This window comes from Aedes aegypti, chromosome 1, assembly GCF_002204515.2.
Source record: "Aedes aegypti strain LVP_AGWG chromosome 1, AaegL5.0 Primary Assembly, whole genome shotgun sequence".
Classification (NCBI taxonomy): domain Eukaryota; kingdom Metazoa; phylum Arthropoda; class Insecta; order Diptera; family Culicidae; genus Aedes; species Aedes aegypti.
In genome coordinates this window covers 80,476,860-80,491,801 of record NC_035107.1, presented here as the reverse complement: position 1 = coordinate 80,491,801, position 14,942 = coordinate 80,476,860, and the positions used below count along the sequence as shown (strand labels likewise).

At 37.4% G+C, this 14,942-nt stretch overlaps 1 protein-coding gene across 1 annotated transcript in view; it reads right to left on the bottom strand.

The window, feature by feature from the left end:
* Positions 1-9,431: 9,431 nt before the first annotated feature.
* LOC5567617 (guanylate cyclase soluble subunit beta-1) overlaps positions 9,432-14,942 on the bottom strand; it is a 193,484-nt gene continuing 187,973 nt past the window's right edge. Inside the window, 1 exon segment of the mRNA XM_021840496.1 lies at positions 9,432-10,545. Coding sequence (XP_021696188.1) covers positions 10,368-10,545 — 178 coding nt within the window. The 3' untranslated portion in view covers positions 9,432-10,367.

Sequence of the window (14,942 nt, the reverse complement as noted above, 5' to 3'; positions counted from 1 at the left end):
AAAATTCAACACACCAACTCTAAATTTCATAATTATGAACAGATTATTATATGTTATCACAAAAGTCTCAAGTCTGAAACAACGCTGAAGCTGCTAGAAAGGCTCAGAAAGTTTCGGCAAAATTGCTTCACTCACCTTATGCTTGCGCCTGGATTCACAATGCATCACCCCACCTTTAGTTTGATTAATTGTAACACTCTTGCACCAGACACAAATGTAACACTATTTCTCCTTTATAATGTTCAATAATGGGCCCAGATAGCCGTAGCGGTAAACGCGCAGCTATTCAGCAAGACCAAGCTGAGGGTCGTGGGTTCGAATCCCACCGGTCGAGGATCTTTTCGGGTTGGAAATTTTCTCGACTTCCCAGGGCATAGAGTATCTTCGTACCTGCCATACGATATACGCATGCAAAAATGGTCAATCGGCACAGTAAGCTCTCAGTTAATAACTGTGGAAGTGCTCATAAGAACACTAAGCTGAGAAGCAGGCTCTGTCCCAGTAGGGACGTAATGCCAGAAAGAAGAAGAAGAATGTTCAAAACTTACTGTTCGTTGTTTAGCAAGACACGACAGCTCCTGATGATCTGAATTAAGCTTAATTTTCTTCAAATATTCGTGTGCGTCCGGCTTTTGAAGCAGTCAAATGATTTGCTTCTTAATCCGGACACGGAGAATTTATCACATTTAACCATTAATTCGAGCATTTTCGGTTATTTCCACTTCACAGCAATAGGACACAATAGTTGGCTCTTCATTTGAAACGTAAATTGGTACAATAACACTGTTTTCAATTCAATTTGAATCGAATCTTCCTTCAACGGTAACTGGAAGGTACAGTCTGACAAGGACTGAAATGTGGGGACTATCGAAACGCATTTTGTTTTTTATTTTTATTTTTAACATACTGCAGCCTACTGCGATACATTAACAACTATGATATGCAATTAAAGTTAAAGAACGGTGTTGTAAATGAAAATCATAGAAAAATTTGAATTTATATTATTATAAATGTAAAAATAGTCATAGTGTCCGGCTTTCGAAGCGTCCGGCAATTCGAAGCAAAACGGTATATGCATGCACCTTGTATCGCAACTCGCCCAGCGTCATAGGTGGCTATGATGCGCTTAGTGGCTACCACCAAGCTATGTTGAAGAAATACCAAGCATTATTGCAACTCTACTTCAGATAGTTAAAACACCAACTTTCTTAATTTTAATCATCATACAACCTTCTACAATATTGTTCGCTATGGCATCAAGTAGTGCTTTTGACATTCTGAGTTCAATTGACCGCGATCAACAATTTTCCTGACCCAAACAGGAGTTGATGTGCTGTTTCCCATATGTGTGAGCTGAAAATGCCATATCAACTTCAATTCAATTGCGCCAGCTCATGGATCGACCAAATGAGCTGGAATTTTCAGGAAGTCTAAGAAATAATCCTAGGGGGTGCCCCGTGGAATTATACAACTTTATTTTTCTTCCATACTGAGCTGGGCCAGTATAATAAATATCTTTCCAAAACCTCCTTAGCCAAGTGGTTAGAGTCCGCGGCTACCAAGCAAACCCATGCTGAAGGTGTCTGGGTTCGATTCCCGGTCGGTCCAGGATCTTTTCGTAATGAAAATTTCCTTAACTTCCTTGGGCATAGAGTATAATCGTACCTGCCACACGATATTCGAATGCGAAAATGGCAACTTTGGTAAAGAAAGATCTCAGTTAATAACTGTTGAAGTGCTCATCAGAGCAATAAACTGAGAAGCAGGATCTGTCCTAGAAGATCTTTCCAGAAGATCCTAGAAGGTCTTTCCAGTTTTCTACGGGTGTTACAGATAATATTTTCAAAATTTGTTAGATCACTTGATGAAAAGTTTGGGAATAGGAATGACTATCTTATATGAGATGGTTTGGAGCTATTGATTATTTTAAGCACTACCTAGGTCCAAGATAAACAATAATAATCGTGATCATATGTTAACTGTTGTCGAGCATTGAGCACATTTTATATAGTGTGTGCGATTTCCGATCTATATTGAAAACTTTTCGCTATGTTTTTTTTTTCGATTGTGCCACTGGGTGTTACATGTATTTATGGTGTTTATTTGAAAGGCACATTCAAACATAACACTTGTTGAAATTATCCTACTTATTACAAGTCATTCAAAAGGTTGCTCAGCACTGTTCTAGTGTTTGAATACTGCAAATTTTTAGGTTATGATCCTGTCGCATATAAGAATAAAAAATCTTTTCAAGGCAATTGTGCGACGCACTGATAGCTTGCTTCCAAATGGAATCTATATGTATTAGAGATTTAGCAGTTAAAATAAAATGGTTAACGTTTTCAGGAGCTCCAACTTAAATTAGGTATATTGAAGTAATATCAACTTTATATTGAACGAGACCTTTAGAATTGAAGGGCACATGAACGATATTGACCAAAATAATAATGTTTTGCTCTTGATAAAATATAGTTTTATTTACAAAGCTTAACACCTCATTTTGCATTTCCGCCAGAAATCACACATTTTCATGATTATCTCAGAAATCTGCCATAGGATCGTCGTCATTGTAATTAGCTTTTGATATACACGCCGGGAGAATGGTAGAACTGTATTTCTGTTTTCAATTATTGACATACTAGAAGTTGCTTGAAATTTAAGTTGAATTTTTTGTTTCGTCCCTTAACACCCCATTTAACGGTACTTAAATCTACAGTGAGTACAGCCCAAGTAGCCACAAGCATTAAGGTATTACCGTATTTTAACTTTAATTTAACGAGTGCAGTGCATCATTGCTTTTATTCTGCAATATGCGTGCAATAATGCTTTAATTCCATTTTATGAATGCAATGTAGCATTGCTTTATTGTAGCAATGAAATGTGCAGTAATGGGTGATATACGGTCACCGCTCAATGTTTCATTGCATCATCTTACTCAATGCTTCATCGCAAGGAAAACGGCAAGACTTCAATGCAGTATCTATCGTCGATCCTTCATATACTCAGGCAAAAATACTATAGAAATACTTAAATATCTCTTATGAAAACTCAGCACAAGAAATCTGGTTGAAATTCGTAGATTTGTCTTATGAGAAACCAGAATTTGAAAACAAAAAAAAAGTTGCATCAACCTGGAATTGAACCAAAAACCTTACGATCGAAAGGCCCGTGCGTACACCACACGCCTATCACCGATTCAATGTGGCAAGATGCTAAAACGATACATAAAGCGTGAAGATGAGCAACCGTTTTAGCCCCCCAAAAACAACAAAACAAAATCTCAGCAAAAGAGCGACAGCGCGGTAAACTTGGAAGTGCAATAGTCGTGTTCACCAACTTATTAGCGGGATTTGGGGCAAGTGTGCCACCTTAAGCAAATTGTTCTCTAACTTTGTCTAAAGCTTAAAAAACCCGCCAATTCAGCCTCACGATGTTAGTTTCACATCTTTTCATAAGCACTGTGCAATTTAAAAAGAAAATAAGTTCAAAAAGTATTAGTTTTGGAGCTCCTCAAATATCATCCAAAATACCCATATTTTCAACACTATGGGGCAAGTGTGCCACCCTTATGGGGCAAGACGGCCATCGAATGAACATTCATGTAATTCTACTTGTAATGAAATTTTCATTATTTCCTGTTAATATTGCTAACAAAGCAGAGCCTAATTGATAATTTGAAAAATATTTTTAGGTTTACCGTCATGAGGGGATGCTTTATAACAAGGTTCATCACATGTGGAACTCTCTACTAGTCAATTCGAATAACTAAAATCGTTTTTTTTGTCTCCATTCAATGCGATATATAAATTACTCTTTCATTATGGAGGATCTGTATAATATTACAGTAGATCAGCACTAAATAACGGTAAAATGTTGATGAAAATAAAGCGCCTAAAACCATATTATTATCGAATATTTGGAGAAAAAAATCATTGTGGGAGCAAAAATGTTCGCTATTCCTTTTCTACACGTCAAAAACCACTACTGGTGCCTCATTTTGGTTCATTATTATGATTTTGTTGATGATGTTTGATATGTTTGGCACACTTGCCCCGAAAAGTATAGATTTCAACCAAAATGGATTTTGTATGTAAAACTAAATATTTTTTTTCGTTCAAATGCCACAATTACTTACACATTTGTATAGCTTCACAATGTACAGTACGTTTGAAAAATTCATTATTAATTTACCTCTCACCATGCTATTTAGAAACAACGAAATCTTATAAAAAATCACTGAAATATTATGGTTTTCACAAAAGTTGATGTAAATACGTGAAAAATAGAGCAATTTGCGTCATATTTTGACCATTGTATTATGAACTATAAGGGAACATATTGGTAAGCTCAAATAAAAAATATAGTTTGTAGTTTTTACAAAAATCAGGGGTGGCACACTTGCCCCAAATTCCGCTACGCACTTCACCCCAAATTGAACTATCACGAAATTTGTAGAGTGCAGAAAAAGTGTGATAAGAGTGCACGCTTGCAACGGATCATCTCAACGTATTCGGTGCACTTGTTCCTTGAACCACAAGGAATAAGTGCACTAAAAACATCATCATGATTCGACGTATCCCTGCTATCACACTTTGAGGGAGCTTAACACACTTGTGATGGTTCAACTTGGAGTGAAACCGTATTTGCCACCGGCAACGAAAGGGCGCTGCTTGAAGTTGCACAATTTCCCGACCAAGACATGTAGCATTCATGGTCCGGAGGATAGGCGCGACGAGTCATCGAAAACATCTCACTAAATTTGGGTTCAAATCCCACCAATAATATATACAAAAAAAATAAACAGACTAATAAGTTCGCAAGCAACGTTGACCCTGGCATCCAACGAACAAAAATATACAATATTGTATTATTTAATATTTTTGTGTTTCTATTTTTGATCTTAAAATAGTGGTTTCCTTCATGCATTAAAAACACTTCGGCTAAAGCTTTTATACGGTACAGACAGTAACTATACTTTAGCAATTGCCAACATAGAGCTAGGAAATGTAGCCGTATTTACACTTTAATAGCGCGCTTTTCCACTTTAATACTGCATTAATGAGACATGTAATGCAGTATGACTTTATATGCCATATTTTATAGTAGCATATAAAGTGATATTAATGCAACTATATACAGTTGTACGGTTACTTGGGAGATGAGGTAACAAGATCTGCTCAGCTTATAAAATGAGCTCCTTTAATATACTTTCATGGATTCCGCGGTAAACTTAGTACCGTAAAACGGGGTAACTTTGACAATGCGGGTAACTTTGATAGTGCGAGACCCCCAACAAAGTAAACGAAATATCGAAGTTTCTGTCAATCAGTTAAGGAAAACGAATGCAAAAGTAAAGAGTATTACTATGACACTTCATGTCAAAGCTATTTTCGTTAAAATCAAGTGCATTTGAGGATTTTTATGCAAATATTAAAAATTTACAAGATTTTAGCATTTTTGCAACGCTTACAAACAATCTGTTCTACGACCACTATTTGATAAAGTCATAATGAGTTCGTCACTTACCCATGATAGCCTAGTTATAGTAGAACATGAATTCGGTCTCAAATCTCTTAGCGAAAACCATTTTTACAAACTGGGACAATTTTTGTAATCTAAGTCAGAAATTTCCATATAGCGTTAAACGCCTAGAGGTATGCAATGCCCTATAAATGTTCCGTGATTCATTCAATCTTGTTCGATTTATACTCCATTATCATAGTTACCCCAAAACAGAAAACCGACACTCGATTATATGAAAAATTATATATCCGTTCAGAATAAATCTTTTGGCAATCTATCAAGTGCAATCGATAGCTAGGATGTCAGTACTTGTTTTAAAAATATAAAATATAATTCTTTGATACCGAATGCATAAATATTGAAGTTTTCTTCGAAAAAACTATCAAAGTTACCCCGTTTTACGGATTTGTCCAGGAATCTACCATCTACAATTTCATCAAGGGCACATCCAATAATTTTCTAAACATTTGTCATGAAAAGCACCAGAAGGGTATGATTCCATGATTCACTTTGGAATAGAGCTTTTTTTAGAAATATCTGAATCTTTACAATAACAGGTACGGTTGTCCCTGTTTCTTTTCAAAATACTTCAAAAGTTCTTCAGTTTTTTGTCTGTCATTTTATGCATCAGAGAACGACCTAATCTTCGTGATTTTTTTAATTGTCTTCAAACCCAAGTCGGCACAGTGAATCTGACTATTTATGTTCATATTAAATCATGGATATGCGTCAAACTTTTTCTTGAAGGGTACCTGTAGTTATTTGAATAGAAATTTTTGTAGTAACATGAAAACAACATTTTTGTAAGAGCTTCTAAGCACATTCGAATTGATGAAAAGTTACTAACGAGATAAAGCAAGTTACACGTAGAGTTTTCAAATTTCCCGGGATTTGATTTCCCGGGAAACGGGAAATAAAGTTACCATTTCCCGGGAAATCCCGGGAAATTCTAAAAAACGTGAAAATAAAGCAAATTTGGGGGAATTTTATTTTTCAAATTATTCGTATTTCGTGTACGATCGGTGTTCCCTTAGTAGACAGTCCTCTATAGTCGCACTAGTAGCTTTTTACGGCCGTTTTGCTACAAATCGTTGCAAAACATTTTTAACATGGAGCTCAGGAACCATTTACCTAAGTTCCATTGATACACAACTCGATTTTGTCAAAAAAAAATGATCGAAATATAGTTTTGCTTATAATTTAAGCTCCCTTGCATCTATAGGTAACCTATTGTTCCTATAGTAGCAATACTAAGAAAAACTATTTTTCATAAAACAAAATAATTAATTAAATTAGAACCTTTTTTATATCAATCAAAAGCTTTTGATCCACTTTTTAAAGCAAAAATGTAAAAGTTTTGTAAAAACACGGTTTTGATTTGTATTAGGCGCCGTTCACAAATTACGTAACGCTCTAGGGGGAGGGGGGAGTAGGCTCAAGCGTTACGGCTCATACAAAAAAAAAATCATACAAAAAGTGTTATGGACGGGGGGGAGGGGGTCGAAAATTTTAGCGTTACGTAATAAATGGATGCCGCCTTATAGGCTATAGTAGCACAAGCGACAATAAACACAAAAAAAAATTGTTTTCGTATTTTTTGTGTTTTTTTTTTAACAAAACCGTTATAAAAAGCTCTCAGACGTAAACACAATGCCACTGGCTTTATACTTCGATTTATTCGAATATTTGCGGATTCATCGACCCTATATGTATTTTATACCAGTAAATTTGTTGGTTATTTGTGAGTAATTTATTCATGTTTCTCTAAAGAAATGATAGCTTCATTTCAAACGCTAGTCTTCAGAAGAACAAAGTTTATAGCATTAAGCAAAAGTCTTCTTCTGGAGCCCATAGTAGGCACGACTTCCACTGATGATGCGTCTCCGTATTTCACGACTAACGTTGTTATCAGCCGTTAACAAGGATCCGAGGTAGACGAAATCATCAACCACCTCAAAAGCATCCCCGTTTATCGTAACACTGCTTCCCAGGCGAGCTCTGTCGCGCTCGGTTCCGCCTATCACCATGTACTTTGTTCTTGACGCATTCACCACCAGGCCGACTTATGTCGCTTCACGTTTTAGGCGGGTGTACAGGTCTGCCACCGTTGCAAATGTTCTGCCGACAATATCCGCGAAGCAAACAAATTGGCTGGATCTTGTGAATCTTGTACCTCGGTTGTTGAACCCGGCTCTCCGCATGATACCTTCTAGCGCGATGTTGAACAGCAGGCACGAAAGTCCATCATCCTGTCGAAGTCCCCGGCGGGATTCGAACGAACTGGAATGTTCGCCCAAAATCTTCACGCTATTCTGCACACCGTCCATCGTTGCTCTTATTAGTCTTGTGAGCTTCCCGGGAAAGCTGTACTCGTCCATGATTTTCCATAGCTCTTCGCGGTCGATGCTATCATAAGCCGCTTGGAAATCGATGAATCCCGTTGGGACTTGGAATTCACGGCATTTCTGGAGGATCTGCCGTACAGTGAAGATTTGGTCCGTTGACGAGCGGCCGTTGATGAAACCAGCTTGATAACTTCCCACAAACTCGTTTGTTATTGGTGATAGACCGGAAGATAATCTGGGATAGCACTTTGTAGGCGGCATTCAGGATAGTGCAGATTTAACTCACGTTAATATACATCAGTGGGGCCACCCTTAGCCGAGTGGTTAGAGTCCACGGCTACAGCCATGCTGAAGGTATTTTGGTTCGACTCCCGGTTGGGCCAGGATCTTTTCGTAATGGAAATTTCCTTGACTTCCCTGGGCATAGAGTATCATCGTACCTGCCACACGATATACGAATGCTAAAATGGCAACTTTGGCAAAGAAAGCTCTCAGTTAATAACTGTGGAAGTGCTCATAAGAACACTAAGCTGAGAGGCAGACTCTGTCCCAATAAGGACGTAATGCGAAGAAGAAGTAATATACATCAGCACCAGTACTAACTATTAGAAGGAAGCCATCAGTGTATCATACAATATAGAACAGCTTGACAAAGTGTTGTGTTAATTGAATCGATTATGTGATTACGATATTGTGAATCCGAAACCAGAGACGTGGTAACTGCATGAAAAGATATTTGGCTCTTTCAGAGATGTTATGATGGTGGAAAATTATTAGAAGAAGTACAGACATCATTAGGCAAACGAACTCTAGTCACTTGGAAATCCTTAGATTTAGCAAGGATTTTGTTCAACCGACTGACTCCACTCAAACTGAAAACATTTGTACAAAAGTTTTTGCTAGCACATCGAAGAGCTTTTTGGGAAGTCTTGCGAGAAAACTTGAATGACTCTCATCCAGTTAAATTACACATATTTCAACCATTTCTGTATGGTTTCTCAAGTCTCGTCAGATCGGAATTCCGCCAGTTCCTTTTGAAGACTTCGTATACCATAAAGGACGATAGTCTTTTAATTTGAGATACTGTAGTATCAAAAAAATCGTTTGAGTCACTTGAAATATTAATGGACAGTATAGTATTTCCAGATAGCCGTAGCGGTAAACGCGCAGCTATTCAGCAAGACCAAGCTGAGGGTTGTGGGTTCGAATCCCACCGGTCGAGGATCTTTTCGGGTTGGAAATTTTCTCGACTTCCCAGGGCATAAAGTATCATCGTACCTGCCACACGATATACGCATGCAAAAATAGTCATTGGCATAGTAAGCTCTCAGTTAACAACTGTAGAAGTGCTCATAAGAACACTAAGCTGAGAAGCAGGCTCTGTCCCAGTGGGGACGTAACGCCAGAAAGAAGATAGTATTTCCAGTTTGGAGATTCGTGTCATGATTCTGACTCTCTTTTAACAAAGCATAATGTTAATCGAGCCCATCAAATCCAGAATTTGCTTCAATCTTGTGGATCGATCAGGGAATGATTTCTCTCCCAATAATAAAACACCTTCCATCCGATTAGTTCACATCATATGTATTCCTGTTTGCTTGAGTTATGTTTGATCCGCTCAAATCCACCTGTTTCTGTTATGTATCCACTCATTGTTCTGTTTTTTATTTTGATTATTATTTTAGTTAGAGTTTGTTTGTGTGAGCTTTACCTATTTGTTGGACATATCATTTGTTTTCGTAAATACGGGTTTCGCCCCTTTTTATTCTTTGAGTTTAGGTTTTAGGATATCAATTCATCAGCAGTGCTTATTATATTACAATAAAATTATTCATCTCATCTAAACGACACCTTGGGTGATTTGTTTTACTCATAGGAATAGGATTACTGTTAATAGGTTCAATAAAAAATCTGAATCGCGCGTTACAAAAGTATTCATTCAAATAAAAAGACAATACAAAACCTACTTTGGCTGCACTTAACAGTAATCAATGAAAATATCCTGTAACAATTGTTTTATTCACACTACATTTTATTCATTTAGAAATAGCTTTGATCAGGTTTTCAATGTTCAGATTGAAGAATCTACAAGAGTTTGGACATTGTCTCTGTTTCGCTACGATTATTTTTCTTTACATTATTGAAGGAGAAAATGACAATTGCTAGTTGCAGTTTTGGTTTTATTAGTTTGCAAAGCAATCAGGTTTCGACATATTTGTTTGGCCTTCAAGCCTTTCAACCTTCAAGAGCTAGTGTAATAAATATTATGCTCTCTTCTTTTAGTTTTGTTCTTCTAATATTCGGTCCTACTGTTCGATAGAAATCTACTGAGTTCTCACTACAACTGTTGATTTCTTTTGAAAATTGTCATGTTAATATAGAATCTTAGTTGAATCTCACTGTTTCACTTTGTTAGTTTAGTTAGTTTCTCTACATTTTTGTTGAATTCTTGAGTATTATTCTCACATACTTTGTGGAAAGTTGTTGATTAAGTTTTTTTTATGTTTTTACACTTTTTGGAGTGGAATTTCCAGGAGGTGGCTGTCCGTTGCTGCTGTTGGTTACCTTCCGAGTGAGGAACCAGCATTCCATCGGTTCTGGTTTACCTTTCATTACCACGGGTCCACGATACTCGAGATGGAATGAGGGATCCTGGTTGACTGGTTCGCACAGGAGTCTGAAAGAAGATATGAACATTGTTAACAATAGCTAATAATACTTAAAATTCTCACAAATTTTAAAGTCGTTGAACTTATGAACAAGATGGCACACATTTTTAGACATCTGTTACAAGCCTCAGACCAAAAGTAAGTTAGCGCGATGTTAATATTTTTTAAAATTTCTTTACAATTTCCTTTGGGTTTTCTTTCGCAGTTCCTTAAGAAATTCCACTATGGGTTCCTTAAGAGCTCTTTCAAGGATTTCTTAATACATTCTTCATTTGAGAACTTCTTCAGGCGGTGGTCCAAATTTGACTAAAATTATTTCTACTGATTTTTATTTCTATTATGTTCCTTTGTAACTTATTTAAAGATTTCTTCAGGAATTTGTCATCCAACACCTTCGAAATTCGTTAAAAATCATCCAGCGGATTTTTGAGGAATTTCGCTAGAATTTCTCATAGAAACTACTTCGGAAGCCTAAGAATAATTCGACTGGGATTTCATTTGTAACTGCTCTTTCACCAGAGATTTTTTACTCGAGGTGTCTGCAGAGATTCCACTGAAATTTGTAAAGAAAAACTTAAAGTATTTACTTAAAAGCTTCGTCCAAGGACTCTTCAAGAAGGTTTATAAAATTCAGTTCCTCAGTAATTGCTCTGAAGATGCCTCCAAGGATTTCTCATGAATTTGATTCAAGAAATTTGCAAAGAAGTCGACCAATCCTTCTACAAAGCATTTTATTGAAATTCTACTAAAATCACTCAACATATATATAAGGTTGGTGCTCATGTTGGTGCTATGTTTGACCGTGTGCAAATTGCATCGGTAATACCTATATGCTTCCACCAGATGTTCCTCCAGAAATTTAATTAGGATTTTGTCCAGTGATTTAACCAGAATCACCTGTTGGATTCCTTTAGAAATTCATTTCGAAAGTTCACCAGAAATTTCTCACGGGCTTCCATCAGAAGTTCCTCAAGGAATTCCATCAGGAGTTTCTCTAGGGATTACTTTTAAAGTTCTACCAGGGATTCCATCAGGAGAACTTCAAAACTTTCCGTCAGAAGTTATTGTAAAGAATCCACCAGGAACTCAATCCAAATTTCTTCCAGGGATCATGAGTTCCTTTGTGGATTCCACCTGAAACAGGGGTTCTTTCAGAAGTTCCTCTATGAATTCCATAAGATGTTCCTTCAGGGATTCTATCTAGTATTTCTCCAAAGATTCCATTAGAAGTTCCTTTAGAGATCACACCTGGAACTCCTCCAGAGATTCTATCAGGAATTCTTCTAGAGTTTCCATCAGGAGATCTTCTAGGGATAACATTGGGAGCTCCTTCAAAGATACCATCAGGAGTTCCTTCAAGAATATCTTTAGGAATTCCTTTAGAGAATCCATCAGATGTTCCTCAAGGGATTCCATTAGGAGTTTCTATAGGGATTCTATCAGTAGTTCTTTTGGGACTTCAAGGGATCAAGGGATTTTTCATCAGGAGTTCATCAAGAGTATCTTCGGAGATTCCACTTGAAATTCCTCCAGAGATCATATGAAGAGTTCCTCAAGATATTACATCAGGAGTTCCTCAACGAATTTCATCAGGATTTCTTTTAGGGATATCACAAGGATTTCCTCTAGAGATTCTCTCAAGAGTTCCATCAGGAATCTTATCAGGAATTTCTCCAGAGATTCCATCAGAAGTTTCACCTGAAATTCCTCTAGGGCTTCTATCAGGAGTTCCTTCAATGATTCCATCAGTTTCTATCAATGATTCTTCCAAAGACACCATCAGGTATTCCTCCAGGGGTTCCATCAGGATTTCTTCTAGGGATCGGGGATTCCACCTGGAACCCTTTTTGGGATTCCATCCTCTAGTAATTTCATCAGAAATTCCTCCAGGAATTCCATCAGGGGTTTCTTTAGGGATCCAATTAAAAACTTCTTCAGGGATTTTATCAGATGTTCCTCAAGGATTCCATTGGGATTTTTTCAGAGATTCCAATAGGAGTTTCTTCAGAGATTACATCAGAAGTTCTTCTAGGGATTGCATCAGAAGTTCTTCCAGAGATTTAAGCTGTAATTCCTATAGGGGTTATTTCAGACGTTCCTCCAGGGATTCTATCAGGCGTTCCTTCGGAGATTGTGCCTGGAATTCCTCTAGAGATTATATCAGGGGTTCCTCGAGGTATTCCAAATTACTTCTAAAATTTCATTATGAAATCCTCCTGGGATTCCATCATGAACATCTATCATCAGAAATTCCTTCAGGAATTCTTTTAAAGGTTCCTTCAGGGTTTCTTCTAGGGTTATTCTGGATGCCATCAGGCTATTTATTACGAATTACTCTCGGAATTTATAAGGGATTCTACCAGAATTTTCTTTCAGGGGTTTCTCTCGGAAACTCTTCAAGCGATTTCACCAGAAATTCTTCAAGAAAATCCTGCCGGAATTCCTTATAGGATTCCTCCCGGAATTCCTCAAGGTATTTCATCCGGAATCAGTCAAGGGATGCCTTCCGAAATTCCTCAAGGAAATTGATCTCGGAATTTTTTGAGGGGTTCCGCTCGGAATTCCACCCGCAATATCTCCAAGAATTCTCGATGTTTATCAAGAAGTCCTCCAGGGGGTTTACCAGAAATTTCTTAAAAGGATTTCACTACCGGAATTCATCAAGGGAATCTCTTTCGGATTTTTTATGGTATTCCTCACGGAATTCATCAAAGAATTCCTTATGGAGTTAATCCTGTAATTTCTCAAGGGATTCCTCCCGGAATTTTTCAAGAAATTTCTGGCGGAATATCTCCAGGGATTCTTAGGGGTTATCAGGAATTCCTCCAAGGATTCATCCTGCATTTTCTTATGAATTTTGTTCCAGCAATTAGGGAATCTTCATGGATTTCATCTGGAATTCGCCAAGGTATTTCTCCTGGATTACGATTGGGAACACCTTCAAGGATTTCAGCTGAAATTTTCAAAAGGATTTCACTAGAAATTCTTTTAGAAACTCATATTTTTCCGGGGATTTTACCGGGATATAAAAAAATCCTCCAAAGGTTCATCCAAAACTTGCTGGAAAAAATCCTTCATGGATTCCGCCAAGATGTTCGTGGATTTGGATTGGATTTGGATTGGATTTGGATTGGATTTGGATAGGATTTGGATAGGATTTGGATAGGATTTGGATTGGATTTGGATTGGATTTGGATTGGATTTGGATTGGATTTGGATTGGATTTGGATTGGATTTGGATTGGATTTGGATTGGATTTGGATTGGATTTGGATTGGATTGGATTGGATTGGATTTGGATTGGATTTGGATTGGATTTGGATTGGATTTGGATTGGATTTGGATTGGATTTGGATTGGATTTGGATTGGATTTGGATTGGATTTGGATTGGATTTGGATTGGATTTGGATTGGATTTGGATTGGATTTGGATTGGATTTGGATTGGATTTGGATTGGATTTGGATTGGATTTGGATTGGATTTGGATTGGATTTGGATTGGATTTGGATTGGATTTGGATTGGATTTGGATTGGATTTGGATTGGATTTGGATTGGATTTGGATTGGATTTGGATTGGATTTGGATTGGATTTGGATTGGATTTGGATTGGATTTGGATTGGATTTGGATTGGATTTGGATTGGATTTGGATTGGATTTGGATTGGATTTGGATTGGATTTGGATTGGATTTGGATTGGATTTGGATTGGATTTGGATTGGATTTGGATTGGATTTGGATTGGATTTGGATTGGATTTGGATTGGATTTGGATTGGATTTGGATTGGATTTGGATTGGATTTGGATTGGATTGGATTTGGATTGGATTTGGATTGGATTTGGATTGGATTTGGATTGGATTTGGATTGGATTTGGATTGGATTTGGATTGGATTTGGATTGGATTTGGATTGGATTTGGATTGAATCGATCATCATGCCATCCGCGCGACACATTCCAATTATTATTCCTTTCTCACTCACTCTTCCATTCAAGCATCCTCTTTCATTCTGTCCATAAAGCAAGCTCAATAACGATGCTCAACCTTCCAGTCGTCGCGCTGTTTGCCACCGTCAGAACCACCGCGCTGCTGTTGTGAACGAAAAGCGAGGTTTTTTCAACGGTGTTGCACAAAATACAACAGCGCGACGACTGAAGTGTTAAAAGTATGCGTGATTGAGCGTTTCATTTTACGCTTTACTCATCCTCACTTCATCAACACAACCAAGGATGGGTTGATTTAACGCAAAATTGGGTTCTTTCGACCCAAACATAAGAAAAGTTACATTTACTCAAATTTGGCTTTTTGGGCCAAAGTACCCCCATTGGGTAGATGCAGCTCTCTCTATTTTTGACAACATTCGTGTGGGAGAAAGAGAAACCCGAGAGATTTTGAATTGAAACTAT